General features: G+C 31.6%; 2 protein-coding genes across 3 annotated transcripts in view; one reads left to right on the top strand and one right to left on the bottom strand.

Annotated features, from left to right (window-relative positions):
• LOC126740089 (histone-lysine N-methyltransferase eggless-like) overlaps positions 1-7,844 on the top strand; it is a 42,130-nt gene extending 34,286 nt beyond the window's left edge. For both annotated transcript variants that reach the window (XM_050445964.1, XM_050445962.1), the window contains 3 exons: positions 702-898; positions 950-1,110; positions 7,467-7,844. In XM_050445964.1, the coding sequence (XP_050301921.1) occupies positions 702-898; positions 950-1,110; positions 7,467-7,673 (565 nt within the window). In that variant the 3' untranslated portion in view covers positions 7,674-7,844. The remainder of the gene's footprint in view (positions 1-701; positions 899-949; positions 1,111-7,466) is intronic.
• A 103-nt stretch (positions 7,845-7,947) lies between these two features.
• The window catches only part of LOC126740088 (uncharacterized), a 33,939-nt gene continuing 24,096 nt past the window's right edge, over positions 7,948-17,790 (bottom strand). Inside the window, exons 14-16 of the mRNA XM_050445961.1 lie at positions 14,454-14,735; positions 13,730-13,822; positions 7,948-9,308 (exon numbers count right to left, since the gene is read on the bottom strand). Of these exons, the coding sequence (XP_050301918.1) occupies positions 9,213-9,308; positions 13,730-13,822; positions 14,454-14,735 (471 nt within the window). The 3' untranslated portion in view covers positions 7,948-9,212. The remainder of the gene's footprint in view (positions 9,309-13,729; positions 13,823-14,453; positions 14,736-17,790) is intronic.

The following is a 17,790-nucleotide window of genomic DNA, read 5'->3' as shown; positions in this document are numbered from 1 at the left end:
GATGATTTCGGTAATGTTTTGAGATGTAGTTGCGTGTAATTACTTACAGATAAAGGGCGACCCAGGCGAATGACATTTCATTTCCTACGCAAAAAATAGGTAAATCCTGAAAATCGAGAATTATGTTTTTGGACGGGAGATTAATGTCCGCTGACTCTTCTACTATATGTTATTTATATCAAATGTTAAAAAAAGTTTCACTTTCCATTTTCCTTAACCATCAATTTTCTTTATTATGGTACAAACATTTCTTAAATGTCATACATTTGCTTTTATCCTTAACTCTTGTTATGATAATTAGTATAATTTATATTTTAAGATTGTAGTTAATATTCTTTGGTCATAATAAGGGTTCTCTTGTATAGGCATCGAAATTGCATAACATTATTGGGAATGGTCATAGTAGATGTTGGTATGAGTTAGATAATGGTGATTGATATTGTCATGGATTCTGCAAGAGATTTTTATCGAAGTATTCTGTAAATAAGGAGGACAGATTCCTTCTTGGTCACTGCTTGTTTTTGGGCTTATGGTGTTTTTCTTTTTGTCGCGGTTTTACTGTCGTCAAAATGTTTTATTAAAGGAATAAGAAATTTCTTATTCTATATTACTAAATTGCTGTAAATAGTATTTACGTTAACGTCGTTATATTCTGTGCCTTTTAAAGTTTTTGTGTCGTTATCCGCGTGTTCTTCTTATAGGTCGCGATTGCGTGAAAGAAAGAGAAAAGACGAAGAAGACAGAAAAGAAAAAGGAAAAAGAGACAAGGAAGAGAAAAGAGACCGATCCGAGATAAAAATGAAACAAGATTCTGGTGTTCCAGATAAGGACGTAGCCTCGATTATAGAAAAAATAAGTGATAAAGTTGACACCGTCACTATAAGTGATGAGGAGGATGGTACGTATTTCATGAATAAACGTACAAAAGCCAACAATTTTGTTTTTTTAGATGGAAACAGGGAAGTCCTTAGTTTTAACCCTAAAACGAAAGATGTGGATGAAAGAAGTCTCAAACACGTTTCTGTTAGGGAATTGTTTGGGCCCGAAGAAAAAGATAATATTTATATTATGGATGCAAAAAATGCTGGAAATATTGGGAGATTTTTAAATGTAAGTTTTATCATTTAATACTAGTCATAATTTTCTATATCTTCTTTCATCATTTTCCTTTTCACGATTTTATCATTGTTTGCTCAACCACCAACGGTACCAAATGTTTTTTCGTCCTTAATATTAATTGTTTGTTCCTTAAAAAAAATCTCTTTTGACAAATATAGATTGACATTCTTTAGTGTATACCTGTATCACATTCATTATTAATAAATTGCGTTCAGACAAAGATCATATGTGCTGCTAAACACTAAAATCGACAAAACCACCGAAACCGGCTTATACCACATTATTTAGGTATAGTATTAGTGTTAAATTAAGGCGTTTCTTATCTTATCATTTATTCATTTTATCAACAAATTGTAGAATAAAGTTTTTATACATTTACAATAAAACGAAAAAAACGCAATCTCAGTCAAAACTATATAATCAAATAAATTATAGGTAACATGTTTCGCTTAAAGAATTAGGCATAATCAGACCTAAAGTATAAAATACATCTCACTGCAAGACAAAATTATATAAAAATAAAAATATAATATAGTGATATAAAAATATTACCTGATCATCATCACACATACATATTATCTACTAACTACACAGTAACACTGAGAATAAAATAGCCGAACCACAACAATTTACCCATTTATATTAAACACGAATTAAAAATTAAAATTATTCATGTTGTTTGAATCCATAGCTTCCCATCTGCTTATTATAGGCAAGAGCTTTAGACCGTTGCGCTACCCAGGTTTGATATATGATTTAGGAATGAAAGAAAGTAAGTGTGATACTAAGTAAGGGTATTAAAGATGAGTCCCGACTCGAAGGTGACAACATCATTCACGCAAGTTTGAATGCGGCTTTTTTTTGGCTTTAGTGATTTCCATCTTTTTAAGAAGGTCCAGCTTTCTATACTCTTGTGGCGCTGGTTAATACCTAACACATTTTCAGGAACTATGTGCAAATTATAGGCAATATACACCAGACTTAGAGAGAGGGCCGGCCTGATTGATCTGAAGCCTAAGTTCTTTTTTAGTGAGTTATTTGTCTAAAAGATATTGTAACAAAAGGGTTAAAAAATGTTGCTAGTTATTGGGAAATGCCACTAAAGTAGCTTAAGCATTTAAGGTTTTATCAAAAGAGAACAACGCAAAGTCTCGGTCTTAAAAAATGTTATTAATTAATTATACGTAAAGTGGTGACACGTGTTTCGCTCCTAAGAGCATCATCAGACCTAAAAAACAATGCACACAAAACCAATTAATTACAATAAAGACGTTAAAGTTAAACGAATAAGTATACCATAAAAAGGTTAAAACACGACCAACTGGGTCACATTGAACAGTAAAATATAACAATAACATAGAATTCGAACCTACAACCTCAGTAAACCTGTTAAGGTTCACTTGAAGGTTGAGGTTTTAAGGTTAGCTTGAAAAGAAAAGAGGGGACTAAATGTTATTAAAAATTCCCAAATGCCGGCTCAAAATTGAACACGTCGTTAACGCAAGTCAAAACTGGGTTTTTCTAGGTCTGATAGCAGCTCTTACACATACATTACAACACGTGGCACCACTTTACTTTGTATTCTCTTTTGATATTGTTATATCAAGGTCTCTTTAAGAATATGGACGGCTTCTTTCAATTCAAAATTTTGTACAGTGTTAATCTGTACTAAAGTTTAGTACTAATAAAAGTACTAAAGTAAAAGTAAAAAGTACTAAAGTCTACTATGGTTTTAATTTAATTATACTCTTTTAAAACAGCAAGTTTCGATAAAGGGAGTTTAAAAAGGCGGTAAAATAAAGAAATAAAAATAGCAAATTTGGATTAATCGGGAGAATTTGAATTAAATTGAATGACGTCGGTGTATGACGGTTTTCTGGAAACTTATAAAAAGATATGATTGGGGTTTCTCCGAAGACGCAAATCTAAGAAGGGTAGTTTCCTATCTAATTAGTTTTCAAAAGTAAATATATTTTGATGAATAGAATTGATAAAGGTTAAGATTAGATTATGAGTAATTTGGGAAGTGTTGTGGAATTAGGGAGTTTTTCAATAATAGTAATACATTCCTGTAATGATATACTGGGGAAAAGTGTTTTTAAAGTCCAAAGAATGTAAAAGAGTATTGCCTGGGTTTGCAAGATATTTTAGGTAACCTGCAGAGTTCTTTATAGAATAAATTTAATAAAAACCAGTAGTCTTCCTTAAAACATTTTGAGTCCACAAAAGAAACAACAGATCTAACCGGATAACCATCCTTGTGCATTTTGGGCAATTAAAAGTACTGTTCTGGAGTTTATAGAGCATAAGCTGGTCTTGGAAGTTTCAAAATACTCCAAAGTGAAAAGACATTGGTCCAAGCTACTTTTCATTTTACTGGAAAAATTAGGGATGAAATCATATGAAAGAAATTCGATCACCTCAGCAACATTTATTCATGGCCACCAAATAAGAACCTTTATCTGCTTTCGTTAATAACAAATTATAAGATTTAATTTTATTCTTAAGAGAAATTAAATAGGGTTCTGTGGGCATTATTTAATGGAAAACCTTTTGAATTAAGGAATGTAATCATATTGGCCCTACCAATAGTTTTATTAAGATTGTTAGATGATGCTCTTAGCCTCGACCGCCAGAACTTCTTTAACACTCTTCTTTTCCTTCTACACTTTTGACAATAGCGCCGATGGGGCTACTTTCAAGAAATGTGAGCTAATTATCTAGCACACACTTTTAGGTACGCACGTTTAGCATACAGATCAATCTCCTTGAGTAACACTAACGCCAAGGACATTTTGAATCTCACTTCTTGGCTGATTGGCAATAATATTGGGGTTTTTGCAATGCCGAAGGCGAATAAACCTAAACCTATGATGTTTAGGTTCTATTGCCCTTCTTGGACTACATATTTCTCTCAAATTACCAGTTTCTTCAAATATCTGCAATAGCCTTCCAATAATGCTCTTGGTAATTTACAGCTTCTGCTCTATCATATCAAAAGCGCGCACAAGCTAATGAAGCATTATCGTTTTTCTTAAGTGTTTAATTATGATCTAAGTGTATTTTACACTTTGTTCTTTAAAATAATAAATTTTTAAATAAATAGATAATTAATACAATCCTAAAACTATAAAAAATTGTTCGAAATATTGATTGTCGGTTTGAATAGAAGTGCCACATGGAACTACAAAATCTAGTTAATATTTTAGTTAATTTATTGCTATTTAAATTAATTGTGTCTAATAATTTAATTCAATGTTATGCACGAGTTGCTTCATAGATTAAAGAAAAATAAAACAATTTTAATATTTAAAGACGAAGAACTTTCTATTGTTTATTTAGTTTACCAAAAGGTAACCAAACTATATATTGTACGTTCGTTTTTGCAGTCCTGGTTGTTTAAATGTCATTTAAATCTTGTTTATCCATCAGTTATTTGCCCTTAATTTGGCTTTGACTTCCTATGCATGATGCCAATTAGCACTAATAATGGCTAATAAACCCAACGCACTTAGCTAAGCTTTTAAAACTTTCCTCGAAATACGCATTGTTTAATTTTTCTCAAAATTAGAATTTAGATTAGGAGAATGAGGGGACCATAACGTTTCAGACTATTGTCTATTACTAGCCGAGGAAAGAACTAATACCTTATAATGTTTTTATTTATTTTAATGTTCAATAAATTTCCAAAAAATGATAGAATTGCAAAAAATTATTCAAAATTAAGTATGCATTTTTTTAGGTTATATTCGATCCGGTTACTTTTCAGTTTTATTCGAAATTTGCTTTTTATACGATTGTTTCTTCATTGCGATTTTCATATTTTCTGATATGTGAGTTAACTATCTTGAATTTCTTGAGAAATATGGGAAAAAAAATGAACGGTATAGAGTACACCGTCTGATATTATATGATAGGCATGATCTTTTTTTCCAATAGAGTTAAAGTTATTATCTTCACAGTGTTTGTAGAGTCTAATTTTTCCAATAGAGTTAAAGTGAATATCTTCATTGTGTTTGTATGGTTACAACTTAAGTAATATATGTCTATTACCTTCTACTTCATTTCAAGTGTAAATAAACTGTACCATGCCTAAGGGCGATCACAAAATCCCCTAGATTATTATTATTCACTTCTCGTAGAAATATCCGGAAAAAATAAAACACACTTATAATTTTGCAGTATATATTTTTATTATTTGAATTATAAAATAACAACATTCATTTCATTTACTTATACAACATTCATTTAATCCCAACGCTTAAATAAATGTACAAGTACACCTAAAACTAGGTGATTGCTATACTCCTCAGTGATGGTGGTTCAGGCATGTAAAACCCAAGGAATCAAACAGATTTATTCGTTCCACTTCAATCTTCATTAATCCCCATATGTTTTCAATGGGACTAAGATCGGATGAAGCTGCTGGCCATGAAATTGTCAGTTGGTGTTCTTGCATCCAAGCTTGAGTATATGCAGAAGTATGGCATCTTGGATTATCCTGCTGAAAACGCCACCTCTCTGGATATAAAGGCGCCGTTTTAAGAAAAAAAAATTTAAAATATTACAATGCATTGCACTTTTAACAGTGCCATCAACTATACAGATAGGCGTGGCACCACGGTGAAATATTGCACCCCAAACCATTATTTTAGTGACAAATTTCGAAATTTGAACGGTAAGATTTTCTATTCACAGGATTTTGATGGTTTGTACCAATCTGGAAACAATTTTTGTCAGATTTCTGATCTGCTGGCTAGTTTTCGAAACCCTTGGCTCGGATTTGGTCGTCCTAAATTCACTAAATTTTATCTTATTTTGAGTTTTAAGTTTAAATTGTTTCCGAGAATTTTGAGACATTATCTCACAAAATTCATGCCTGCTACAATCAACTATATGATAGATAAAGTTTCCATACGATTTTATCCATACTATCGGCACAATCTACTTAATGTATTACTTTTGCCTTAGGTCGCAATTATACTTCCCAGGCATCAGGCGATAGGTGTCAGGTGACAAGTTGCAGGTGTATTAAGGTGTCAACGGTTGGTTACAAACCAAAAAGAAATGCAGTTTAAGTTAATATTTTGTCGGATGTCGTTTAAAAAGCGTTTTATTAACATTAATTAATTTTTAAATTAACATTGTTAAACATCGTTCTAAATTGTAGATCTTGTCTGCATTTCACTGATTAAGATCTCGCGATCTTCTTTAGATTTGCGTATTTTGCCATTATAAATTATTATAATTAAAACAAAATTATAAGTAATTTTTCGATTATAATGATGTGAAAAATATAAATATACTGCGCGAGAATGCCGCGCACGCTGGGTGCCAAGCTGCGAATGTGTTACATTTTGCAGCTACGGCTGTTAGTAGGCGACCCGGATCAAGTATAAACAAAATTGAAAATTAAACAAATCAAACATGCCATATTTTAGCGAGTAAGCGCCTTACTCGGTTGCCTTACAATGTCTTAAGCGTTACGTCATCATATGGTTGCGCTCGAATGACGTCATGTCTAACAGCTGTCAGAGTCCAAATTTTAGCTATACCTTTCATCGGTATTGCATTCGTTTTGAAGACTGACCTAAACCATGAAAACACCCATTTGTCTAAGTTTTCAAAACGTTTTGAGTCTAAAACCGATCTCATACATTTTTAGGATCAGATCTAGATCGTAACAAAATACATAGTAATTTCGCCCTGAAAACGTTTATAAAGGACAGACATTTGCCCAAGAGGAAATACAATAGACAAAAAAGTTACTGGCGTAAACATAACCTCACTCATATTTTTTGTCCACAGAAATAAACACAAACTAATCAAAAATGAATTTAAAAAAATATCCGTGCAACCTCACCTTTACGTTCATCACTATATTTTTTGCAAATCTATTCGCTCTTTTTATAATTTATTCTTTTCTGCATTGTTATTTGGTTTGGATGTCTTAACTGTCTCATATACATTAATATTAAATAAATTAAAACTAATACTAAGAAATATAATGCTTCTCAACTCTAAAAAAATATGAAAAAAATTATATCAATATTTATTGTTTGTATAGCTTCCCTTTGACTTTGACATATCGGGTTTATTAGCGGTCTCGGGAGACCGCTAACAAACGGTTAAAGCGCCTTATACCATGACGTCATGACTTGATCGCTTGAATGAGATGTCTTAAAGACCACTTACTCGCTAAAATATGGCTATGGGTGACGTCGCCCGTCACCTCGAACTATAATTGCGGCCATAGAATGTTGAGAAAAGAAAACATATTAAAATTAGAAAAATATAAAACATTCCAGATACTTTCTAGACGGACTATAGCATTAATATTTTTTTAGCATTCCTGCTCACCGAACGTGTTCGTCCAAAATGTGTTTGTAGATACTCAGGATCTGCGTTTCCCATGGGTCGCATTTTTCTCGTCACAGTTTATTCGGGCCGGCACCGAACTAACATGGAATTATAATTATGACATTGGCAGTGTACCGGGACGGGTACTGTATTGTCATTGCTCATCCACCGAGTGCAAAGGTAGATTATTGTAAAATTTTTTTTTAGATTTAGTTATGACTATATAATCTTTGTTAAGGCAATATTTTAATTAGTATAGTATTTTTTTGTGAAAAAAAAAACAGTATACTATTTGTGAGTCTGATTGTAAGAGTCAATGAGTTTAAGGATCTTTTGTTGTAGTCTAATAAATGCATTTGTTTAGATATTTTTTAATGTTATAACAAATACTAGAAAAATATTTGTAATTGTTTAGAGACTTTTGTGAGTCATTAATAAAATGTAATTTATTTAATAACAACTCAATAATTTTGTTAAAAGAATCTATTATATTACTTTAATACTTGACAAAACTCATGAAAATGTATTTGCACAAACTCTTATTAAAGGAATAAGGGTTTTTTTAATCCAATGTTTAAATTAATACATTATATACATAAAATACAGTACCGACAATAGGAACATGAACTAAACGTGGATAGTATAAACCCAACTATTCTAGTAAATTAAGTTAGTTAACGTTCCATTGGGCGAAATATCACACACAAAATCAAAACCTACGTAATTAAAAAAAAAAGTGCTGCGAGTTTTCTCAAACGAAAATTCCTGGTTAATACGATTTTAATTACATCACAATAATTCACATGTTTACATCGAAATTGATAATAAAGAGTTATGTGGTTGTAGGCAGTTGTTATCTGAATCCAGGTCAATAAAATTCAGAAACATAATTAATATTTTTGCACAATAAATAAATAAATCTTTTGCGCATCACGTAACCTATACTGTAATATTTTTATAATCCCCAATGATAATTAAAAGCCCAGTATGTAGAGGCAAAAAAACTACAAACGTAATTATGTTTGTACGAAACTGAGTGAACGTGCATCTAAGATGAAAACCGTTTAAAAAATAAAGTACCTTATATACAGCTATGTACATAAAAAACCACCCTATTCAAAGCGCTTCTAATTTAATTTAATGTTTTCACAGTTCAAGCGACCCCGATTCAGATAATCTAAATTTGAAGCATTGATATCATCTAAAGTAACGGTATTGTCCTGGTAAATAATCTGTATTTTAAAGAATAAAACTTGAAAATAAAAACATGTGTTGGCATTACATATAACTTATCTAAAACATGAAAATTTGCTTTTTCAAATCGATTCTATACCCTAAAACAATGTTAAATGAATTTACTCATGAAACACTATTTCTTGGCGAGTACTTATAATAAAAATAATATATTTTCCTTAACGGAACCTAACTCGCCCTACTAAATTGTACTACAAAGCATTATGAACAAATAATATATAAGTTTAGGTCAACAAGTCAAGATTTGCATTTAATAAGAACGTATATCTTTTCAATCTGTTTGGTCAGAGCAACCAAACATTAAAAATGAAAATTGAACAGACCTAGCAAGATATCACCAATTCTTAAGTAGGTTTTACAAAATCATATTGTCCATAAGGTTTATTAGTACGTCTATAGCAACTTAATCAGAAAAATAATTAATAAACTTCAGTACATCAGTCTTTTAAATTAAAACGAAAAGTTTTACTAATGTAGTGTTACTCAAAGGCTTTCTTCTTGACGGGTCGCTTCTGAGGCAGCTGTCGCTCCAGGTCGTATAGGTGTTCTCTGTGGTGCATTTCGCTCGCATATGACTAGAAAAAACGAGGCTATTGCGGCGACTGTTAATATTTTTATGGAATGAGGTTCATTTTTGGTTGAATGACTAGTGGCAAGCAAACACTTTGTGATAGCAAAAAAATCACATAAATACAGACATAATTAATCAAAAATAAACTAATTTAAATATGATTTTTTATTTGGGAAATTAGGCTGCTTGACAAAAACTATACATTTAATTTTCAAGTAGGTGTAACTCTTCAGAAGAATTATTGCTTCTAAATATTGTTGCTGGATCTTGAAAGGCTAAGTTATTTCTGAATGGCAATTTTAGATCTACCAGACGTCAGAATAAAGATATTGAAAAAATATCTAAAAAAATTAAGTGATAATCTTACGCCGGTAATCCGCTCAATTAATTTTATAATTCATCGGACAATAGCGTCTAAAAGTTTTTTACGGAAAAAGAGCATAAACCGGTGAACAAAATCGTCATAGTGAAGTCGTTTCGACGCTAGATTGACTTACAAACTACTTTGCGATTTCAAACGCTTTCTCTCCAAACCATGTTTCTCGACTTGGCCGTAATTCTAGAGCCTACTCAACCGATTAACTATATTACTGAAAAATTTCATGATTCGAGGGTTGCTATTTATATTTCTGGCCTCATAATGAAAACACAAATATTTATAATTAAAATAGGTTTTATTGTTTTTCAAAATTCGAAGCACTTTTTCCACTCCAATTAAGGTAACTTCAAATCATGCGTTTTGAATTCATCAACCGCTTCTTCGAGTGTCGAAAATCGTTGACCACGTAATTTATGTGCGGGAACAAAAAGTCATTAGGTGCCAAATCAGAACTGCACGGCGGATAGATCACTTCTGGCCAAGAAATGGTCGTGTACTATTCAGAATTGATCGTCCTACGTTTTTTTATGGCCACGTCATCAGTAATGCCGAAGAACAATCATTTGATAGGCTTCTTTCGCGAACAACTTTTGTTAGATTTAGCTCATCCTGGAAGACCCATACAGTCGATTGCTGTTTTCTTTCAGGCTCATATTCATAGATCCACGATTTGTCACCTGTGTAGATGTTATACACAGCCTTAGTGCACCTTAAACGTATTTTTTCAACATTTTCTTCCACCAATCAACACGAGCTTTCTTTTGAGCGATTGTCATGTTATGCTTAATCCACCGCGAACAATTTTTTTTCCAGACAGTTCATGCAGTATCTTACTGATGCTTATCATACTAATGCCCAAAGATGCCTCAATCTCACGGTATGTCATACGACGATCTTGTTATTATCAGTTCACGCCCAGCATCGATATTTTCTGGCACAACAACCGATTTTGGAAGGCCTCCACGAAATTCGTCTTGAAGCGAACATCAGCCACGATTAAATTCGTTATACCAGTTTTTTTTTACAGTGCTGTAGGATGGTGGTGCTCTCTGGCTGTATAAAGAATTAAGTTCATCGATACATCCTTGTCTTGATAATCCACGAAATTTTCGAGCAGTTATTTTTCATAATCAAGATTAATTTTTTACTCTTTACTCTAAATTAGTTTAACTTAACTTAGAGTTAACTCTAAACAACACAAATTGCACTCAAATGACATAATATTCTGAAAAAGGTTATGTTCAACAATGTCAAGTTTCCAAGGAAAACGTCAGGTGGCAACATTCACTGTTACCAAAGCCAGAAATATAAATAACAACCCTCATAATTTTCGTCTAGTAGATATCGTATGATGGTTTTGCAATATATTGACAAATGTTTAGTTCTTTTATCGATGATTTATGGCATATTTTTTTAGAAATGGCATTTTAACATTAGTATCAATGACATTTAAGTAGCACTTTATTTTTGAGCACATTCTTTTACATATTAGTGCAGAATTGCGATAGCAAATTAATAACAATTCGTTTTTCTCGGATAAAGCTAAGAAAATTACCCATAGTTTTGTGCTCACAAGACTTAATACAGGCTTTTATACCACATAGAAAAAACGTTTTTTTTAATCGCCGTTTTTCTTGCAATAGCAGCTTTATTATATATCATAACTTCTTTCAGGCTATCTAGGACAATTATTTAAAAAGCAATTATTTTTCGAGGTTTCGCCTACTAGACACATAAAAAATATATATTTACGATTTCTTTATTGAGCCTTTTAATTAAATACTGTAATAGACAATGCCTTTAATGAATCTTAAAAACATTAAAAGTATTCAAATGAAATTCATAGATATTTCATATCATTCTGTTATACAGTTGGGACCAACTAATTAAATGCCGGGACAAAATTAAACATTAAATATTTTGTTGTTTTTTTTGTGACCCAAAAATCTTGTATGCTTCTTGCTAAGGGAGTTGGATGTGGGGTTCAAATAAAAATCAGGTTTTAGATTTAATACAGGCCGAAACGTGGGCAGCATTAAAATCTAAAACCTGAGTTTTATTTGAGCCCCACATCCAACTCACTTAGCAAGAAGCCATTAAATATTTTACATTTGCAGTGTTTGAATTTTTGGCTATAGTAACCAATAAATAAGTCCAAATGTATAGAATTTACGTTTAGTGTTCGTCGGACCAAATTTAGAATTCTGGAATTAGTCATTACATAACAAGACTGGCAAACTTTTACTAATACAGGATGATCGCAAGCTAGACGTGCAGTGCGTTACTGAACTTATGACATGCACCTCAAAGTAATACTATTTTATCTGTGATATTTCTATCTTAAAATATAATTATCCATGTATTGTCCATAAATTTACCGGAAAGAAGACAATATATTTGAGGAACCGTCGGCCGGGTTCAATACATTGAGACTCATTTATTTCTCCCTGGACTGAAAAAAAGTCAACAACTTCGACTGTGTTTAAATTATTGGATCGTTAAAAGAAAACACTAGATTAAATATTTTTACTAATTTAAAACATATGCTTTTGATGGTTCTTCAAATCTTTATAAGTTCATATACTTGGAACACAAACAAATAAATTTAGTATTTCTCTTACTTGCTTAATAATAAGAGTTTCTACTTTGCGCTTCATAAGCTTTTAAAATAAGTAGAAAAAGATTCGCTGCCCTACAATGGGTAAAACAATAGGTTTGAAGAATTGTGGGTAAAGCTATAAAACAATTATTGAACATTTACAAAATAAATAATTCGGATCATTGACACACACTTATAAGAGCATGGTTCATACTAAAATCACAGAAAAGAATGGAATAAATTATGACTAAACGGATAAAAAAATAATCACAGAGTTCTAGAGACTAGCTTTGTAAAAGATGCCTCAATAAAGCAGAGTTTTTGTTAAAAATTAAAAAAGAGCTTTTAAGCAACAAAAATTGTCAGGCTAGATTAAAGCTCGCCAGGATTGGAGTATGAACAAATCGAAACTGTAACGTTTACGAAATTATTAGGAATAATAGTAGATTGTACGGCAGCAAAAATATAAAGAAAACGATCCTTAGCTTAGTATACAATAGGCACTTAAAAATATGAAAAGCAGTTAAATCTCTGAAAAAATAATCATGTAACAATAATAGAATCTTCTAGCCTTGACCCAATCAAAATGATCCCAAATATAATAACAGAGCAAAGCTGGAAATGGATACGCGTTTGTATGAAAACAATGTCAGCCGAGAACCTGTAGAAATGGATGGCTGTTGATGATTTGCTACAAAATATTAACGTATTAATATTATTTGTCATTGAGAGCTACACCTTGTTTCTAATTCAATTTTAATATATAAGCCCGAAATATTGTTTTATATTCTTTTAAAATATCTTAGCAAAAATTACAGATATTTTGAGTGTTGTTAACGGTAAATTGTTAGAATTGAGTAGTATTGCTACAAAAATTAATATAATTAGAGTAAAATATAAAATTAGATTGTGTCCACTATTATCCGCGTCTAATTAGCTGGTCCACACTATATATATTAAATATTTAAAAGGTTTATATTGGAAAAAGTACCTTTTTAAACACATATATATTTTTGTAAAACGTAACCGGCCGATAAAGCTTTAGCTTATATAAACCAGAAAACTTGTGTTTTGCCCTATTAAAGATAAAAAAAGTTCATATCACCTTGTTAACTTTTGACATGACCGTTCTTCTAGACAAACATTTTATACCAACTCCTGGAACGACTTCCTGAAGGCTGGTTCTGTATAAGAATTAAAATATAAGGTGTTAAAATTATTATAACGAGAGGTAAGATCCCAAAAAAGAAATCTGATTCTGTATAAAAATAGAAAGTCAAGACAAGTGAAACATACCCTCAAAAACAGAAGAAGGCCACACATAACTTCAACAAAAAATAAACAAAACAATGATTACGATCGAAAATGACAGACATAGCAAGCAAGATGTTTTATAAGAAGAAATTTGGTGTTGAACTTTATGATGACAAAACGATCTCAAACTTACCAGTTTTGATGCTATTCGCTTTGGAATACTCTCCGTTAAGGCATAGAGGTTCTCTCTGCGCAAATCTAGGTGACTAACATCTTCAAATATAACCTAAATAGAAATTATTGATACAAGAGTTTCACTTATTTATATATTAAAATATTATTCTTGACTAAAAGCGATTAGAGGACAAGGTACCATATTTCAGAAATAAATAATCTTAGAAGGTTGGGGAGAAATTCCGTTAATACAAATTGATAGAAATAAATTCTAAGCAACTATTAGGTGTATTTCTTATGGTCAAGAAAAAAAGGTTTTTTAACATTCCGAGTTTTGAAAAATAAACAGTTTTAAAAAACTGGATGTTTAAGCATAAGAGTTACAAAAAAATAATACATCAATAATTTCACTGCAATTCTCTCTCTTAACTTTCCTCTCTTGCCAAAAAAGTGTTAAAAAAAAATTATTGACGTAATAGTTTTGTGTAACTTTTAAGAGGTTTAAGAAAAAAGCGGGTTTAGGAACTTAAAAATAATTTCCAACATTTCTTTTTGCACTTTTATTAACCCGAAGCTCCTGGATAATTTGTTGCTGTGATATGGTACCTCGCCACCTTTGATCAAACACCCTGCATAATTTCCAAATTTTTGTAAAAAAGTTTAATTACTTTAAATTCTCTGAAGGCAAAACAAAGTTAAAAACTGAAAACAAATCATTGTATTTGAAATAAAATGTTACTCACTGTATATATACAATTATCTACCCGGCCTACACACTCGGCCTCGTAAATATCACCGTCCGTCCACCTTAACCGGACCATATCACCATTATTGGGCCCCTGTCTCGATCCTTGCCAACCAACCAAGCGGTCCAGCGTAATATCTTTGGAAAAACTTTGATCGCATGTGAATAACACGCAAAACTTATAACTGCTACTTATATTGGACACCTTTGCTTTGTAGTAGCGGTTGTTCTTGTGTTTTGCCCACACTTCGTCTCCGAGCGCGATCGGAACACGATTTAACTAGAAGAATAATTTAAGATGAAGAATCTTAATTATATCTTATCTTCATTTTCAAAAAACTAGAAAGCACCAGTGATGGCTGAAGATTTCAGATAATAAAAACTACAGATTTATATTTTGGTGTAATATTTAATAGATTAGACTAACCAATTCGGACTGCAAGATCATCCAGTTGCAAAAATAGTTACTCATCAAAGAGTTAAAAGAAAGGCAACCTCGGACATCAATTAATAACCACATTTATTTCTCTATGGGTAAAAATCTGAGTAAATATAGTGTCAAATATATCACTCAAACTAATGGAGGAATTAGAGAAAGTAATTTCTGATTTTAAAAAAATGTAGAGACCAAAGGTCATTTAAATATTTTTTTCTTTAGAATTCATTCCAGGAAATCTCAGTTTTTTTATAGGTTTTCGTTTAAAAATTTGGCAATAGTTTAAAGGACTATATCTTAAGACAACGCATTAATATTAATAATAATATTATAGTTTCAGTTTTTATGGTCAGTGCTTTAAAAGATGTGGGTGAAAACAGATATACAATGAAAATTTTTAAAAGAACTCTTTATTATATCTGCCTGCTTAGTTATTTATGAAAAAAGAAGAAGATAAGATTATTATCAATCATGGTTATAACACTTGATACATTTAAATTATTATGCGCCCCTCTTTTTTAACAAATTACCAAGAAATGTTCAATCACTTGATAATAAAAAAATTCTTAATGCTATTAAAACAGCAATAATGAAAAATATTGTATACAAATATGAAGACTTCTTAAGTGGATCTGTTGTGGTCTCGGCCTGACGGCTCATGCTTGAGGAAGATGCTTGATACAGAAATTTCAAGGTGTTTTGGTGTTCTATTTTGAGTGTTGTTTTTGGATGTTTTCCGTTTTTAACAGTGTTATAAGAGTGTTAAGATTTCAATGTTATAAGTGTATTAATTTATAAGTACGTAGATCTTCTTTAGAGAGGGTAGAGATAAAAAGCAATTGAAGCAAAAATTTAGATAAATTACTGGTTCTCTATGATAATTTATTATTACTTTGTACCTACTGTATATTATTATAGAAACCTGATAATCCTGACATATGTAAACAATAATTATCTTATTGTATAAACACGAAATATATGAATTTGAATTTGTAGTCAGTTATCCCTTTTTAAACATAAAATTTTTGACTTATTTATCAAACTTAAATTCTAAGCCATTTAGCATAAAGAACGTAAAAGAAAATTAGTTGTTTTATTTTACAGAACTGTTTAATTTTAGAATCCTCTAATTTTTGCAGAGGGTCTTTTTTTATTTTTGGGTTATAGTCATTGTATTGTCAAATAAGTGAGGAAGTTTAATTCAGCGCTCTAGGTGCCTTATAAAATGTGTTTCTATTTTCATACTACTTGAATTATTACTAATTTCAACATCAAATTTTAAATCGTAAATAAAATACTTATTTACGTAACAAGTAAATGATCCTTTTTTATGGATACACATTTTCTTTGTACTACAGAAAAAAAATAATAAGAATCAAAAGCACTTGATGACGTTTCCTTATTCAAAAGATTAATAACATAGTTGCAATGATATTACTAAAAAGCATGTTTAATTGTATGTGTGAAACAAAACATTCTAAATACAACCATAATGTAATTATTTTAACACGTCAAAAATATTAAGTATTTATCTTAGAAAACAAAATCTCTCTTCTAATTTAACTAATATTGAAAAACAAATGTATGAACATTAAGCGGATTTAAACTCGGTACCTCTCTGGTGCAAATCGGATACCATAACGACCATGCCAGGCATCCCGGCAATCAAATCTTTAGAGCATGGCTGATTATCAAATTGGTATTTCTTGCTAATTAATCACTTTTTTTTAAAACAGCGAGCGAAGCAAAACATAGCATCTTGCAATGTGGAAAAAAAAAGGAAATTGGACGATTTCTAGTAGCTATATTGTTGAAACTACATTATAGCATTGGCTGTAATTTATTTAGTATGTTTTGCCAAATCACCATGAATACGTAGTGTTCAACAATTTTTGCAAATGATAACATTATTTTCTCAAAATGTATATTGTGTTCGAACAACGTTACGCGCGTTTTGCCCATTTTACGCTACCATAATCATACTACCGAAAGCACTATTAACAGTGTGGTGGATAAATTTGAGTTTCCTGGTTCAGTAAAAAAATCAACCAACACTTGCACGTCGACGAAATGCAATATCTGCCGAAAACATTGCCGCTATCCGTGAATACCATGCAAGAGAATCTAAAGCAGTAGATTTTGCGTCAGTTACAAGAAATGCCTCGTGACTTCGGCCTCTAGTCGCACAAAGTTCAACTGAGCCAAGAATTGAAGGTAAACGACCCTAGACAACAACGTGTGTTCGCGGGAGCAGTTGGAAACTGATCCTAATTTTCATTAAAAAAATTCTGTTCAGATAATACCAATTCGCATGAGATCCAAGAGCGTTCAATACATTCCGAAAAAGTCCCTGTTTAGAATTTAGGACGCCGTCAGTTAATTTTTCTTTGAGAAAGATGTTGATCAGTCCAATACCGTCAAAGGCGAGTGCTCTAACTGGCCTTTGCTGCACTCGCTCCAAATCGCTCGTGCTGTGTGAACCCCATCCTGTTGAAACCACATATCGTTGGTATTCATATAATTCAGACTAAATAATTAGAGCCAACGCTAAAGAAGTTTGTAATAGAAAAAAAAATCAATTGTTTGCTGCAGAGCTTCTCAGTTCCTTACGGACAGTAGCAGAACAGACAGGAATATCAAAAAAGACAGTAAGAAAGGCACTAAGAGTGCATAAACTCCATACAAAATTCTGATACTTCAAGAAATCTATTACCATGATTTTGATAGAAGAATAGAGTTTTGTGGATTCATGAGTCGTCAAGTCAACGTTATCCCTAATATGCTGCCGAATATCTGTTTCAGCAATTAATGTTCATTTTTTCTAAATGGAAACGTTACCAAGCAAAATTGTCCATGTTAGAGTAACAAAAACACGAATATTTTTCGAGGACATACACAT

The sequence above is a fragment of the Anthonomus grandis genome, chromosome 9 (genome assembly GCF_022605725.1).
Source record: "Anthonomus grandis grandis chromosome 9, icAntGran1.3, whole genome shotgun sequence".
Classification (NCBI taxonomy): domain Eukaryota; kingdom Metazoa; phylum Arthropoda; class Insecta; order Coleoptera; family Curculionidae; genus Anthonomus; species Anthonomus grandis.
This window is presented reverse-complemented; position numbering and strand designations above follow the sequence as displayed.